The following is a 15,496-nucleotide window of genomic DNA, read 5'->3' on the forward strand; positions in this document are numbered from 1 at the left end:
CTGCCAGGGCAATCAGCAGTGGGGTAGGTGATTCTGGTTGGAGAACTCTTTCTTATGCTGCATCTGCAGACCAGTTTTGCAAATTTAATAAATCCCTGCCAGTCTGAGATAGGCACTGCCCTCCTGTTTCCTCCCCGCCCCTCCACAGTCCCGCCTGAGAGAGTAGAGCACACCCCAAATCCCTGTCTGGTCTCTGCCCAGAACATGAGAGCCTTCTGTACCTGGCTCTTTCAAGAAAGGTGACATATGCCTTGGGATGGTGGCCTTACCTCTAAGACACTTGACATTTTAAAAAGATTGTTCTCATAAAATATTTAATGGCTACAAAATAATACTTATAATATAGGTATAAAAACTGAGTACATTTATAATCCTCTGCACCCATATCCCAGTGTAAGAAGGAGAACATCACTTTTGTCTTTTAAGAACCTGCATTTCTGTCTCTGCTCCATCCCTTTCTCTTTTCTCAGAGGTAACCACTACCCTGAATATTACATTTATCATTTCCTTCAAATTGTTTAATTTTGCATGTTTGTGAGCTTTAGATAAATAGAATTATTCTGTATTTTTCCCAATATTTGCTTTTTCATTCATTTTTATTTCTATAGTTTCCATTGTATGAATCAAGCAAAAACTTGCTCTACTTCAGATGGTAATACTGTAATCCCAACAGTAATGTTTCATGTTTCAACTGTTAGACATCCTCACCAATACATGATGCTCGCACATTTTGGTTTCTTTGCAAATCTGTAAAGCATTATCTCATTGTGGTTTAATATGCATTTCCAAATTTCTAATGATATTGAACATCATGTTTTATGTTTATTGCTTATTTCCACTCTCTCTTTTGAAAAGTGCCTAATCGAGTCATTTGCCCATTTTTCCTTTTTCTTCCTAATTTGTAAGATTTCTTTATATATCCTGGGCATTAATTTTTAGTTTAACAAATCCTTTGTTAAGCATAAATATGTCTTATCTCTCTAGCTAAATTTCTAGTCATGGAGGTAGAGAATAGGGAAAGAGTACAGAAAAATACATTAGACCAGGAAGGATCCTAAAGGATTGTTGTTTAGTTGCTAAGTTGTGTCTGACTCTTTTGTGACCACACAGGCGTATCCCACCAGGCTCCTCTCTCCATGGGATTTCCCAAGCAAGAATACTGGAGTGGGTCGCCATTTCCTTCTCCAGGGGAAATTCTCAACCCAGGGGTCGAATCCTCGAATCCGAGCCTCCTGTGTCTCCTGCATTAGCAGGCAGATTCCTTACCACTTCCCTGAGCTTTCAGGGAAGCCCCTTCTTTAGGGTTACAACTTGCTATTTATCCCTTGTATTTCTCTCCTCATTGGTCAAAGTGCTGGAGGCACAGAGAGAGCCCTGTAAGTGCCCTTCACTGAAGTGAAGATTTTTCAAGAGCCTGGGAGGGAAGGTTACAAGCTGCCTTTGTTTTGCTTTTCTTTTTTTAAAAACCAATCACAGCAAGGCAGATGTCATAACAAGGCAGATGAAGAATGTTGTCAGATTTTGACACCTCCAGATGAGGGCGTGAGCACGTGTGGGTGAACTAGCCGCCCTCCTTGGTGGCTGGTTCGGGGAGTTTCTTTTGTCCCAGGTGTTGCCTCTGTTCTCCTGCACGTGTGCCGTATCTCTCCGGCTTCACGGGAAGCTCTCTGAACGGCCAGATTCCACTGGTTTCTGTCTCTCTAGGCCTGGCACTCAGCGGAGTGCTCAGTTCTCTTACATACTTACCTACAAGGCCACGGAAATGCAAGGTTCCGCCGCTGCGCCAGGAACTACAGTCGGGGAAGCGGGAGTGCGCAGCGCACGGGAAGGGGGGTCTCCTGTCTGTCTGCCGTGGGCTTAAGGAATCTCCGGAGAGCGTCCTGGGTCGGAAGTGGGGATCCGATAAACGTTTTAGAGGAGTCTTTGGGTGAGGTGGGCAGGAGCTTGGGAGACCTCAGTGGGGTCGCCCTTTGCTCCCTGTTGGGCTTCACAGGGGCTGCGACGGGGACCAGCAGGACTTTGGAACCTGTTACTGGAGGTGTTGCGATAACAAGGAGCAAGGTCAACACGCGCGCTGGGCGCCACGGCCCAACGCAGCCAGCAGAGCTCGGGGGCCGCTCCCATCTCCGGCGCGCCGGTGCGGAAGCGATCCCCCCACTACCCAACAGAGGTCCCTCCTCGCCGCCGGACGACCCTCGGAAGCGGCGTGTGACAACACAGGGTCCCAGTGGGCTGCCCCAGGGCTGGGGGCGGGTCTCGATCTCCGAGCTCCGGGCGCGTCAAGGGCGCCCGCTCCTGATTGGCCGGTCGAGGGGCTCACGGACCAGGCGCTCAAGGATTGGCGCAACCGGAGGCCAGAGTCGGAGTAACTGGACTCTAGGTTGCTGGTAGCAGTCCCGGAGCCTGAGGGGCTGGCGTCGGCGCCCGACACAAAGTCCAGGGAAGGAACCTGGCCGGGACGCGCGCACCATGCCCTACCTGCTCATCAGCACCCAGATACGCATGGTGAGTACCCGCTGCCCGTCCCTGGGAGTTGGCGTTGGGCCCCGGGCGGGGGGACGCTGCCGGCCGCACCTTGGCGCCTCCCTCCCGGGCAACGCCTGCGGGTGCCCGAACGCGGAAGCCGCCTGGGACACGCCTCCCCCGGGCGGCGGGGAGGGAGGTTGGAGCTCGGACCCTGCCTGGATCCAGGGACTAGGGAGCTCCGGCGGCCGGGCCCCTCCTGCGCCTGGAAGGGGGGCTACGTGCTTGCGTCCCCGCCACCCAGGAGTTCCGGGCGCCTGCAGCTCGGGTTCTATCTGCCTGCGGGAGGTCGAAGCCTCTGAGAGGGACCCAGAAAGTCCTGCTCTCACAAGTGCAGAACCCACTGCCCTACACAGAGCCGCTCCGCCGGGCAGTGAGGGCTGGGAGGAGGGGACTAACCTAAGCAAAAGAGGTTTGAAAAAGAAAAGGATGTGCTACGACACTGAGACCCCTGTGCCACGTGGCCCGCCTACAGCTACGAGCTGCGCCCTTGGGCACTTCCAGGAAGAGCCCTCCTGAGATCTTAGAAAAGACAGAGAAGAAAGAACCCGGAGACGGCCAGGAGGGTTAGAGGTGTGAGAACATCCATTCAACAGTCAAGCCACGCCCCTTTCCCTGGGCACAGTTTCCTCTGCAAAAAGAAAGTGCTGACTGCTCAGAGTATGACTGGGTCCCCACCGTGGGCAGCAGGATGCTCGCCTGCCCCTTACCTCTCCAGTGCTCCGGTGATCCATCAGGAGGTACACGGCTCCCTAGAGATGCAGGAAATAGCAGAAGAGCTCTCTACTGGATGGGAGAAGTCTTGGCCATGGTTTAAGAGCCAGTCAGCTGTGCAGATGGTAAAATGTAGACTCCTGGGTCCCTTCCCAGATCTCCCGAAGCACTCTGTAAGCCTGGAGTTTGGGAACTCAGTGCTCCTGAAGCAGTTTTTTAAACTAGCAGTTTCGTTGGTATATGATACATATAGAATTCACCAATTTAAAATGTACAGTTCAACGGCAGTGGGTTTTAGTTTGTTTTGGCTTATTCAGAATTGTTCAACCATCACCATAAGCAATTTTAGAACATTTAGAACAATTTTCATCACCTTAAATAGAAACCCTATACCCAAACCCTGAACCTTAGCTGTCACTCATTTCCCCTGGGCCCCTCAGCCCTAGGTAACCACTTGCCTACTTTTCATCATAATATATGGTCTTTGGCCTGTTTCACTTACATGATGTTTTCAAGGTTCATCCATATTGTAGCATGCATCAGTACTCATCCGTCTTTATTGTCAAATAAAATTCCACTGCAAGGCTATATCACATTTTATTTATCCTCTCATCAGTTGACAAACATTTCAGTTGTTTCTACTTTTTGGCTACTATGAACAATGCTACTGTGTGTGCAAGTTTTTATGTGGACATACATTTGCATTTCTCTGTTCTCTGGGTGATTCTGATACACAGATACACGCATTGGTGCCTAGCAAGAAGGTGCCAGTGTTGGGCACTGCCCGGTCCAGCCTAGAGGGGCCAAGGAGGCCCCACATTGCTCAGCCTGATGACTGATGGACTCCACCCCTTCCCAGCTTGTGTTTAGTCCCCAAGATTCCTTCCCTCTCCCTCCAGCCTTTAACTGAAGTGGGCTCAGATAAAGGCTAACAGCACACCTCGACCTGGCAGACAGCCAAGCAGCCTCTGTGGCTTACCTTGCAGGAGGTGGGCCCTACCATGGTGGGCGATGAGCACTCAGATCCAGAACTGATGCAGCATCTGGGGGCCTCAAAAAGAAGTGTCCTGGGAAACAACTTGTAAGTAGTAGCATTCCTAAGACTCTTCTCCCTGCCAGCCCCAAGGCCTGTCTTTGTTCCATTTACACAAGACAATGCCCTTGCCCAGCCTCAGGACCCCTCTGCCTGCATCCTGGGGATCTGTCCTCTGTAGGGTGGGTCCCATCTGCAGCCTCACCACAGCCCCCCAGACTTGTTCTGAGAGCTTTTCAATTGGCCCTCCCTTCACAAGGGAGCCCCTGGACAGAGTCCGGTCCCCTGAGGATAGACTTCTACAAGTGGACTGCTCCTTGCCTTACCCTTTCATCTCTAAGCTGAATCCCATCAAAGCCAAGACAGGCACAGAGAAAGGCTCTGGCTTGAAGAGCTGACTAACAAGGCTCAGCCCTAGGAACAGGATGCCTGGGTCCTGCTTCCAGTTCAGCTGCTGCCTGGGGACTAAACCACTTCCCTCGGCATCCTTCACCCCAGCTCCAAGTCTAAAGGGTGATCATTACTTCCTCTTCTGCCCCTCATTCCTTCCTACCCAGCAGACCCTGTCCACACAGGCTGGAACTCCTAAGAAAGGTCACCAGAGTGTACCCCAGTTAAAAGAAGGGAAAGAGGAGGTGAGCTGGCCCTAGCCCCTTGGTCAGGGTTGGAGGGATGAAGCCAACCCCATCCCTTTGCCATGAGGCTTTTGTCTCTGAGATGCCCAGCCTAGGGCTTGAGCTCTTTATCTACCTGATGGCCCTTCAGAATCAATTAACCCTGAAAGAAGGGAAGCCAAGTGTTCTCCATCCTAGGGGACAGCACCCACAGCCAGGAGCTCTTGAAGGCCAACCTTATTTCTCCAGGTCTGCAGGATAGTCAGGCAAGAGGACAGAGGCCTGGAGGATGGCCCTGGGGAAAGGAGGCTGCTCCCTCCAAATTGTCAGTGACCCAGGGCATATGGGCTATTTTCAGACTAACAGGGGTGTTACTATCTGGATGACATCAGAAAAGCTGCTTTACTCCTCTTGATTCTCTTTCTTATAAATATAATGGAAATAACAGTACCTCGCTTGGGTTGTTGAGAGGAATAAATGAGATGATGCAAAGAGCTAAGCAGGTGACGAGGCAGGGAACATTTGCAGAAGGCAACCTGCAAACAGCAGTCCTATTAGGAGTGCTTGTGACAGGCCGAGTCTGCAGCAGCCCCTAGGTTGTACGCGGGGCTGTGCTGTGTACCCTCTCATGCCACTCTCCTTCTCTTCGCAGCTCTGAGTACTACGTGAATGACCCTCCTCGAATAGTCTTGGACAAGCTGGAGCGCAGGGGCTTCCGTGTGCTGAGCATGACAGGGGTGGGCCAGACGCTGGTGTGGTGCCTGCACAAGGAGTGACCCTCCCACGCTGAGGAGCGCCAGTCACCCCTTCTTTGGAGTGGCTGCCATGGGCCCCGACCCCAAGACCCTGCCTCGCTCACCTCCCTGCCCCTTCTTCCCAAATCGTCCTTCTCCTTGGCCCAGCACCACTGAGCAGTGAATGGCCTTCTCTGAAAACTGTTTCAGACAGTGTGGAAGGGTACAGCCCCTGGCCCTGGTGCCCCCAGCTGCCCCTCCAGCTTCAGGCCTGGCACAGGCCCTGGAGGAGGCCCTATTCTGTCAAAAACTGAGGGGCTGACGAGCCAGGCTGCCCCTGGCAGGGAGCTGGGTGCCCCTGTGGAGCAGAGCTCCAGGACTGGGTGGGTGGGGCCTGCATAGCTAGTCCAAGCCAATAAAGGGCTATGATGAGAGGCTGCTCCTCTGCTCTGCTGGCCACTGACTCTCACCAAGTGGAGCGCCTCCCTGGGGTCAGCCCACTCCCTGGGAGGGAGAACCAGGCCTGGGCAGAGCCCAGAAACCAAGGCCACGCTTGGGTAGGCCCACACCCTATACCTATGTATGCAATAGAGGTAGACTCTTAAAAAACATAAAGTTTATTGGTGATGTTTAAGAAAAGGGCTGTGGGAGGGGAGGGCTGGAGGCAGGAGGTTACGTGGGCTGCCCCGCTTGGTCCTCCTGCTGCATCTGGGCGATCAGCTGTTGCCGCTCAGCTGCCTGGCGCATGCGCATCATGACGAGGCTCTCGTAGTCCCTCTCGGACACCACCGAGCCCTGGGGACAGAGGGAGACAGGGAGGGATCAGGGTGGCAGAGCAGTGTCCCACAGATTCCAGACTTGGAGGACAGGGCCTAGGCAGAGCCGCCGCTAACGGTCAAGGAGGGAGGCTGCCTGGGAAAGGAAGGACCCTGGAACATCCCACAATCCCAAGTCACCCATATTCCCTCACAACAAGCAGGCCTTTGGCCCCAGGCCAGCTGCTCAGCTGCCTCCCTCCAGCCCATCAAGCAGCTGTCACCCCACCACACCTCCCCCTTTCCCAGGCCCTTCACATCTGCAGTCAGCTCGGTGAATTACTTGCTCATGCTCTAGCCAGGCCCTCGTCTCCCTTCATGCCCTCCACCCCATGGTTTCTGCTTTTCACAAGTTCCCAGGGAAGAGGGCTTGTTGAAGGTGCAGAAATATACCGGCTCTGCCAGGAGGAGGGGAGAGCACTGCCCCCTCCCAGTTGCCCACCCTTCCTGTGGTCTGGCTCCTGCTAAGGACACAGAGGGAGCCCCACCCTAGGAGAGGGAAACAAGAGGCCAGCCTGCCTCCTAAAAATACACACCAGGGCTCCTGGAGGGCAGGGCCCTGCTTCTTTTATGATCTTGCCAGCACAGTGTGAGGGATTAAAGAGTGCAGTATTTTAATAATCAAAAGAATAACAAACAACCACCTCAGTAGGCCAAGGCTGTGGGCTGGAGAGGCGGCTCTGCAGGAGAGCCCCGAGCCACTGACCTCATGCCCTGATAAGGTCTGCAGTGGGTCTTAGATCCACTTCCTCCCTCTGTGCAGCTGAAGCTGTGAGAACACGGGCAGAGCCCACCAGAGGTGGCACAGAAGCGAGCCAGGCCAGAGGGGGCTGCACAGCAGAGAGCTTTTCATAGTACCCCAAGCTGGTGCACCTTCGCGGAACAAGCCAGGAAGAAAGTTTGGTGGTCAGTGACCCAGGGAATAAGAAGGGAGTGGCTGGGGTTAAGATGCTAGGCCCTGGCCAACTGGTTTGGAGTCGGGGATGTACGGAACCAGGAAGTGTTACTCGGCCCAGATCCCCCTGTTCCTCCCAACAGCCCCACGCCTCCTCCTCTCTCCAAAGCTGCAGCAACTTCAAGGAGAGTTGCCCTCCCCACCAGGCCCACCTCTTAGGCTTGGCCCAGCCCCTTCCCCAGAGGACAGACCCCAGATGAGGCCCACACAGCCTGACAGGAAGGTAGGACCCTGGCCCTCAACTGTCCTTTCCTGCCGTGAGGCCACCTGGGTAAATCAAGGAAGGGTGAGGAAACAGCAGCCCGGTTTGATGTCAGGCCAAAGGGAGGTCAGTTCCTTCCCCAATGTAATGCTGCTCTGCTGAGAAAACCTGAAGTCACCCTTGGCACGCCCCGGGGAGGAGCCAGCACTTTATAGGTGCAGGGCTGCTCACCCTTAACACACCCTCTGCCTCTTTCCTCCTCCCCATCCCTGTGGGTTTTGCTAATGAGGGCCTGTCACTGGGTCCCAGGTCTGAGTCACCCACACCAGTGACAGGTCCCTTCCTTCCCCAATAGTCATTCCACACACCTTTCAGTTACCTCCCACCTCTGAGTTCCTCACTCCAGACACACAGGAGCTGGAGAGCCAGGCTGCCCGCCAGGGCCCAGAGCACTGGGGCTGTGGAGAAGAGGAGGCAGCGTGGCGACAGCCACACAGCAGAGCTGCCCCCGGACAGTCCCCAGAGGAATCCTAAGCTCCCTGGGGCCCCAGGGTGTTGGCCGCACAGCCCAAACCCCAGCCTGCAGATGCTGCAATTACCTTAGAGCGTGAAACGCGACTTCCCACCTGACTGAGTCACCTGAAGACAACAAAACATCGCCACCGCCACACGCGGTCACAAACAGCCAAGCCACTAATCACAGTCCGGGAGCTACCAGCAGAGAGGCCGGTCCCCTGCCGGGGCCAGGAAGAAGCCAGCCAAGCCGGTGAGAAGCCCGGCCCGGGGAAGACAATGCAGCTCTCATCTACCACGGCTACCAGAACTCCAGCTCCGTAAGTGCTGTTTCCTCCTCCTGGGGTTTTTCCATTACCCTATGGAGTAACCGGGCCACTCCTGCCCCTCTGGGAAACTCCTGTCTTGGCTCTCCTGGACTGCCCTGCACGCCCTCTCATCATCCAGGATGCTCGCCCACGCTCCGTGCTGAGCAGAAACCCGGAGGCCTCTGCTTCTGCCCGCGAGGGCTGCCTGATTTTCGCTGTTCACTGCTCCAGCGGGGCCCGATGGTCCCCAGCTGCCCTTGACCGGGCTTCTGAGGTACCAGGCTGGTCTGCACCCTCCCCAGGGCCCTATGGAGACTTGGCGCAAAGGCTCCTTCCGCAGCCCCTCCTTCTTCAAGCGGCTGAGCCTGGGGCGGCCGCGGACACTCCGGCGACAGGGCAGCGTGCTCAGCCAGGCCAGCACGGCTGGTGGGGACCATGAGGAATACAGCAACCGAGAGGTCATCCGGGAGCTGCGAGGGAGACCGGATGGCCGGCGCCTGCCACTGTGGGGGGACGAGCAGCCCCGGGCCACCCTGCTGGCCCCGCCCAAACCCCCGCGTCTCTACCGGGAAAGCTTCAGCTGCCCCAACATCCTAGAGGCCCCCTCCGCAGAGTACACTGCCGCCTACTCTGCCACCCTGCCCTCCGCGCTCTCGGTGGCAGACACCCTCCACCGATCCTCCGAGGAGGACCTTAGGGACATGCCCCCATTCCAGAGGACACCTGCTCCGGACCTCAGCGATCCCTTCTTTTCCTTCAAAGTGGACCTGGGGATTTCACTTCTTGAGGAGGTTCTGCAGATGCTGAGAGAGCAATTTCCCAGTGAGCTTAGCTTCTGAATGGGGGGAGGGTGGGCAGAGGTGGGTGACTGAAAGAGGTGGGAGCCTGGGGACCCAGAGGAGGGGACAGTCGGGGATTAAGTTAGGGATAGAAATTCAGGTCCCTGCCTGACCCCCTGGGGTCCTGAACAATTCTCTGAGTCACCCCAGGGTGGAGGGACAGAGGGACAGAGGCAAGCCAAAAATGTGAAGGGGGCACCTGCTGGCAGGAGCCCTGAAGACAGCTAGCTAGGCTGGGAAGGGAGGCCACGCCTGCAACCACAGGGACCAGGCAGAGGCCTGGATGGAGGCAGAGGGATGGTGGCTTAAGGGGCAAGTCTGGGAGTGGAGAACACAGACTGGGCTCAGAGATGGGTGTGCTGTGCCAGCTCCTACATGTGGCTGCTTAAAGTCACACTAATTAAAACTAAATACAATAAAAAATTCAGCCCAGTCACACTGGCCACATTTCAAGTGCTCAGCAGCCACATATGACTAAGGTTTACCACCCTGAACGGCAAACGGTGAACGGTAACGTTACTGGAGAAAGTTCTATTGGGCCACACAAGCCTAGACCACAGCCTGGTAGGGGCAAGGGAAGCATATGGGACCTGCCAGGGAAGGGAGGGGCTTGTGGGGCAGGAAGAGGGAGGCCGGTGGAGATACAGAGTGTAACTCAGGAAAAAGTCCAAAGAAATTGCTAGCAGGAAAGGGGGCGTGAGAGACTCAAAGTGCCAACACAGCTGCCCAGAGCACTCCCTGGAGCCCAAGGAAGGAACTCGAGGGAATGTCAGGCACAGACAGCTTGTGAAGAGAGGCTTTGGGGAATTCTGGGAAATATCAGTGATGGGAGCCCTGGGGAAATGCAATGAAATATAGTGGCAGTTTTCCCTCCTTCCTGCACCCATGAGAATATGGGAGGTCTGATCAGGGGACAGACACAAAGCTCAAGGCTGTTACAGTGAAGGGGCACAGCTGGTCTCCAGAATCCCCACCAGGACCGAGGAGCTTTGCTCAAAGCCTCTGACGATGGGGGTTGCGGCGCTACCCTGACGCCTGGCCAGAAGACCTGGAACCGGAGCCTGGCTGGCAGCAGGTGGTTCTGACACACACTGCCTCCACGATGCAAGCCTTATGGCCTCCCCCTTTCTACTCCTGTGTGCATGTGCTGAGCGGAAAGCTCCCCTGTGGGTGCAGATGATAAATAAAGTTCTTTATCACACAGCCTATGCAGTGTCATCTGGGGCTGTGAAATGCTGGGACTTAACGGGGGTGAGGCGGGAGAAACAGTCTCTAAAGAGTCCCAGGTCAGGCTCAGAGCAGTTCCTTTTCCTCCTCTGTCCAGGGTCTGGGACACACTCCAGAGAACACCCCATCCTCACGGGTGAGGGCCGTGTCAGAGAGCAGGGGGACATGCCAGAGGCAGTGGGAGCAGAGCCCTTGCTGACCTGCTGAGGGGCACTCTTCCCCACAGAGGGGCTGGAACACATCAGCCTGAGGCACAGACCCCCAGACGCTTCAGAGAAGAGAGAGCTCTTGCCCCATCATAGTGGGGGCAGGTGTGACCTGGGCCGGGTATGTGTATATATACATTTATGGGGGGGGGCGGAGGTGAACACAAGCCTTCGTGGGGCCGTGGGGACTAAGAGCTGCTGTGTGGCGTTGTCAGCTCAAGTCTGTGCTTCCCCCCGAGAGTCGGGCACCAGGTAGCTCTGTGTCGGCAGGGTAGTCAGTGTTATTTCTAAAGAGGAGATGTTGCCTCTTGACAGCAGGTCCCTGTCTGGGACAGCCACAGACACACCTGGAAGGAAGTTGGGGAAGGAGGCAGCTACCCTCCCCCCAGCCCTTCCCTGAAGTGCTGGGTCATCTCAGCACCAAATGCTTCTCACAGCAACCAAGTGACCCACAGGCCAGGGCAACACCTTTGGATGATGATAAGAGCTCCCAAGGGAGACCAGAACACAGAAAGTAAGGTCTAAGAGTTGTGGGTAGGGTAAGCCAGCCTGGAAAGAGGCAGCAAGGAATAACAGTCCTCCCGCTTGGGTGGGCAGGCCTGCCAATCTCTCTGTAGTCCCGATGACTGGGGTTTGTGAGGAAAGGGCCCTGAGAAGAGCCCAAACAGGAAGAGGCACCCCGAAGCTTGAGTAGGCCCAGGAGGGTAAGGCCCGGCTCCTTACCTGGGACAGTCCTGGGTGGTGGTGGCCCATCGTGCTCCGGGGCCGTCCCTCCAACCAGGAAATCTTCAGAGGGTTATCGACCAGGCCCACTTCATTCTGGACAGCCAGCTCCTGTCAAATACAACAGCCAGTCCCAGTCCCATCAATCCAGTCAGCTACACAGTGGCTCTTTCTACCCTTACAGAAAGAACCAGAACCAGCACTCTTATCCTCCAAGCAAAGTGGAGCAGCCTTCATGCGATGGTGTGCTGAAGCTCTGACTCTCCTCATGGGAACTGTGAGTCTTCTGACTGGGCAGTGGGGGAGGGGAGAAGGCTCTGTGAGGGTCCCCACCTGGAGGCACACCGGCTTCCAAGGGAAGGTGAGGGGTGTGGAGCCAGGCAGTAGGAAATGACACCATCCATGGAACATTCTCCAATCCATTCCTTCACTCACTGTGCCTCCTCTCCCAGGACCTGCGGACCTCGGGGAAATCTTGGCTCTGAGCTGGCCCAAGGAGTGGGGACACCTAAGCTCAGAGGGCCCACAGAATTGAGTTCCTCCCCTGGAATGGCAGGGCTGCTGGTGGCCCCCAAAGCCCCAGAGAGCACTCACCGCAGCCTTGACGGTTGCAAACTCTACCACAGCGGTGCCTGCCTTCTTACTGGAAAGTACCAGGTTGAGCACCTCTCCGTACTGTGAGGGTAAGGGGTCCTGGTAAGCATGGCCCAGTCTTCAGGATGGCCCAGCTCACACTGGAGACAAGCCTAGGCCACCCAAAGGCAACCAAATCATTTTGGGTTGGGGATAACCTCTTGTTGCTAGGTTCCCAGAGAGGGGATATCAGAGATGGGAAAGAATGGTTTTTGTGCTGTGTTGTTTTTTTTTCCAGGAATGCAGGAGACAGCAAAGGAGAGCTGGGCAGACATGGGGATTTGGACCAGCAGAGACACACAGCTGCCTCCATGATTGAAGGAGATGGAGAGGATGGAGCTTTAGTGTCAGGCACCCACCTCCTCTCTCCCCATATACCCAGCCAAGCCCCTTACTTCTAAGGATGACAAGGGCTAGATCTGGCTGGAGGAGGCACATGGCAACACAAGTAACTGGAGGGCCATGGCACGAGTAGAAGTCTTTAGACTATCCTATGGTTTATGGCTTCCCTGGTAGCTGAGCAGTGAAAAATCCGCCTGCAACGCAGGAGCCACAGGAGATAAGGGTGCAATCCCTGGGCGGGGAAGATTCCCTGGAGGAGGGCATGGCAAACCACTTCAGTATTCTCGCCTAGAGAATCCCCACAGACAGAGAAGCCGGGCAGGCTACAGTAAATAGGGTCACAAAGAGACCCAACTGAAATGACTTAGCACATAGTTTATGGCACAGAAAAAAAATGGGGGGGCAGGTAGAGATGTGAAGGAAGGTTAGGCCTGGAGATCCTGCGGTTTGGGCTGACGTGGGGACTGAGATGATGGGTAAGAGGGAAGTCAGCAGAGCAGACCTTCTGAAAAAGCCGCAGGAGGACATCTCTGGAATAGCCGCCTTGTGACTCAGCTTCCTTCTTGCTCTTCCACTTGAGCTGAAAAGACAGCAGTGGGGGCCACCATTAAATACTGACTTCTCAATAGGACCAGACCATGCACCTGAGCTTTACAAACTGAGCAGACACCTCTCTGGTCCTCAAGGCAGTGGTATTCTAGGGAGCACTCCCCAGAAAATGCATTCCTCTTGAAAAATGGACAGGCAGGAGGCCTGGTCGGCCACAGTCTCAGGGCTCTTACAGAGCCTATAATATGCAGTGGTGTGGCTCCCAGAGATCCAGTGTCCCCACTACAGGTCCCGGTGTCCCCGGAAGCATCTCTTCTTGCTGAGAGGAGGCAGTATGAGGTGGCCTGTGGGCCCTGCAGGGCTCACCTTTAGCTTGGGGGTTTCTTTGTTTTCAGGATTTTCTGCCATTCCTAGAAAATTTAGGAAAATTAGCAAGGTAGGTTATGACAGAGAGGTTCCCCCAGGGGAGACAGAGTCTAGGGCCACAAAGACCTAGAAAAGATCACTCCTGTCCAAGGGCAGTATTTGCCCCGCCCTGCTGTGGAGCCTGGGAGGGCAATTAGAAGCAGTCCCACCCTCACACCCAGGAGCTACCACCTTAGGGTAGCAGCCCAGCTGCCTGCTGGAGGCCATGATCAGCACTCTACCAACGAGGGGCTGTGAATGCCTTCTGGGGGCAAGAGACAGAGGTATAGACCTCACAGTTCTACTGAAATAAAGTGTCCCAGAGCCTTCCCCACCCTGCCCTGGTGATCTGCTCCAAAAATAGAGCCAACATAAATGGGGCCAGGAGATCTCAGGCAGAGTGAAAAGCCAATAAGCCCCAGAGAACTGTAGGAAAGGACAGGTGGCATGTGTCCAAGTGGGGTACCCGGAGGGTTCCAGCAGGTAGAAGCTTCCAGATCAACTTCACCGAGCAGCCAGTGTGGCCACCGTGAGCCACCTCAGAGTGGGAGGCTGGTGTGGGGGCCAGACTCTCACCTCTCAACCTCTGCTCCTGTTCCTGACGTATCTGCTCCCGGATCAGCCTCTGCTGTTCCTCCAGCTGCCGGGAACCCTCTTCTCGAAGGCGTTCGATCTGCAGAGCGGGGGTTGGGGAGGGTGACAATTCTGTGCAGATCCAATTCCAGGTTGGCTCACCTTGCAACGGTCCCTGGGACGTTCCACCTGCAAGCTAGGCTCAGCAACCTGCGGGTGGGACAGACGACCCAGATCCCACAGGGGAAGGTAGGAAGGGCACGCCCACCACAGCAGCCTCGAGTTCCACCAGCCTCTTCCTCCTGCGGAAGGTCGCAGCGGCTGGATGCTCACCTCCTGCTCTAGTGTCCTGGCGCTCCCGCTTTCCTCCTCCTCCTTGCTGCCGAGGGTCTGGGCCTGCCGCTCCCGCGCCTCCAGGTCTAGGCACAAGGGTTGGATGACCCAACGTCTGGTCTAAGCAGTTTCTACATGGCCCCAGCCATGTATGGCTGCTACCCCAGTCTCATGTATCATGAACCCATCCAGTAATTCTGCCCCTTCCCTCCATGCCCATGTGCTCCCAGATTCATTTCCATTGAGAAAGTAGTCACAAGGAAGAGGACAGGCTCCAGCTGAGTGGCTGGGGTCTGGAAGAGTTACAGCAGCTCCCGCTGACCAAGCTGGTTCTCTGAACAGTGAACAAGGTGTGGGTGGGTGCTGATGTCAGCAGCCCAGGGCCATGGGTCAGGGCTGCCAGTGGGTGGAGCCGCCAGCCTCTGTTCCTGCGGTTTGGCACCACAGCCTGCAACCTTGCCTCGGCTTTGATGCTCTTTCCCACCACTGTGCTTGAGTTTCCACTGTCTCCTCTACCTGCCCCTCAACTCACATTTACCAAGCCTCACTGCAGACCCAGCTACAGGGACCCAGCCTCCACGAAAGGACATCACCCCAGGGCCTGGAGCCCTTCCCACCTTCCAAGAGAAACCTGCCTGTGGCTCTGTCCCAGGCCAGCTGCTGCGGCAAATGCTTCTCTCAGGTCTGGGACTCGCTGCTTTCTTTTCTCTTCACTTTACTTACCTAAACTCCAGGTTTGTTTGTTTTTGATGGAGGTACTGGGATGGTATATGTACGTAATAAATATATGGATGTGAAACAGGCAAGATGAAGGGGAGAAAAATTGAGTGAAGAATGCCTGAACCAATCTTGTGGGGGTAATGAAAATGCTCTAAAATTGATTTAGAGTCATAGTTGCACGATTTGTTAAGTTTACTAAAAATCACTGAGTTGTTCACTTTAAATGGGTGGACAATCGGATATACAAAATAATGTCAATAAAGCTGTTTTTCAAAAGGTGACTGTCTGGCTGTCTTCGGATCCTTCCGAGGGGATTTCAGAGTGAAAGCTCTGTGCAGAACTGGGACAAATGAAACAGATAAATGACAGCACGGCCAACAAGGACACTGATTGTACTCGTGTTGTGTGGGTTCAAATCCTGGTTCCAACACGTTCTTATCTTTTTGGTGAATTAGTTTCTTTTGTTTATAAAAATAGGTTTCGTAACACCCAGCTCTTTGGATAGTTGTGATAATTAAAGGAGGCAGTAAAACAT

The 15,496-nt window shown here is 54.9% G+C and overlaps 3 protein-coding genes across 5 annotated transcripts in view; 2 read left to right on the plus strand and 1 right to left on the minus strand.

Moving 5' to 3' along the window:
• Positions 1–1,537: 1,537 nt before the first annotated feature.
• On the plus strand, positions 1,538–6,058 carry GCHFR (GTP cyclohydrolase I feedback regulator). Its single transcript, XM_043471510.1, has 3 exons — positions 1,538–2,505; positions 4,224–4,318; positions 5,537–6,058. Exons 1-3 carry the CDS (start codon positions 2,470–2,472, stop codon positions 5,658–5,660), a joined length of 255 nt encoding a protein of 84 aa, XP_043327445.1. The 5' UTR covers positions 1,538–2,469; the 3' UTR covers positions 5,661–6,058.
• A 159-nt stretch (positions 6,059–6,217) lies between these two features.
• The window catches only part of DNAJC17 (DnaJ heat shock protein family (Hsp40) member C17), a 28,391-nt gene continuing 19,112 nt past the window's right edge, over positions 6,218–15,496 (minus strand). The window contains exons 5-11 of one of the 2 annotated variants that reach the window (XM_043471505.1): positions 14,242–14,327; positions 13,912–14,008; positions 13,297–13,340; positions 12,884–12,961; positions 12,001–12,081; positions 11,407–11,517; positions 6,218–6,413 (exon numbers count right to left, since the gene is read on the minus strand). In XM_043471505.1, the coding sequence (XP_043327440.1) occupies positions 6,291–6,413; positions 11,407–11,517; positions 12,001–12,081; positions 12,884–12,961; positions 13,297–13,340; positions 13,912–14,008; positions 14,242–14,327 (620 nt within the window). In that variant the 3' untranslated portion in view covers positions 6,218–6,290. Of the gene's footprint in view, positions 6,414–11,406; positions 11,518–11,739; positions 12,082–12,883; positions 12,962–13,296; positions 13,341–13,911; positions 14,009–14,241; positions 14,328–15,496 lie in introns of both variants that reach the window. The other variant, XM_043471504.1, reaches the window with a different exon arrangement.
• On the plus strand, positions 6,413–10,458 carry C6H15orf62 (chromosome 6 C15orf62 homolog). Of its 2 annotated transcripts, none has more exons than XM_043471506.1 (2): positions 6,413–8,423; positions 8,551–10,458. In XM_043471506.1, exon 2 carries the CDS (start codon positions 8,720–8,722, stop codon positions 9,248–9,250), a length of 531 nt encoding a protein of 176 aa, XP_043327441.1. In that variant the 5' UTR covers positions 6,413–8,423; positions 8,551–8,719; the 3' UTR covers positions 9,251–10,458. The 2 variants fall into 2 exon arrangements, with proteins under 2 accessions (XP_043327441.1, XP_043327442.1); XM_043471507.1 differs by having other exon boundaries at positions 8,714–10,458.

Source organism: Cervus canadensis, chromosome 6 (genome assembly GCF_019320065.1).
Source record: "Cervus canadensis isolate Bull #8, Minnesota chromosome 6, ASM1932006v1, whole genome shotgun sequence".
NCBI classification, from domain to species: Eukaryota; Metazoa; Chordata; class Mammalia; order Artiodactyla; family Cervidae; genus Cervus; species Cervus canadensis.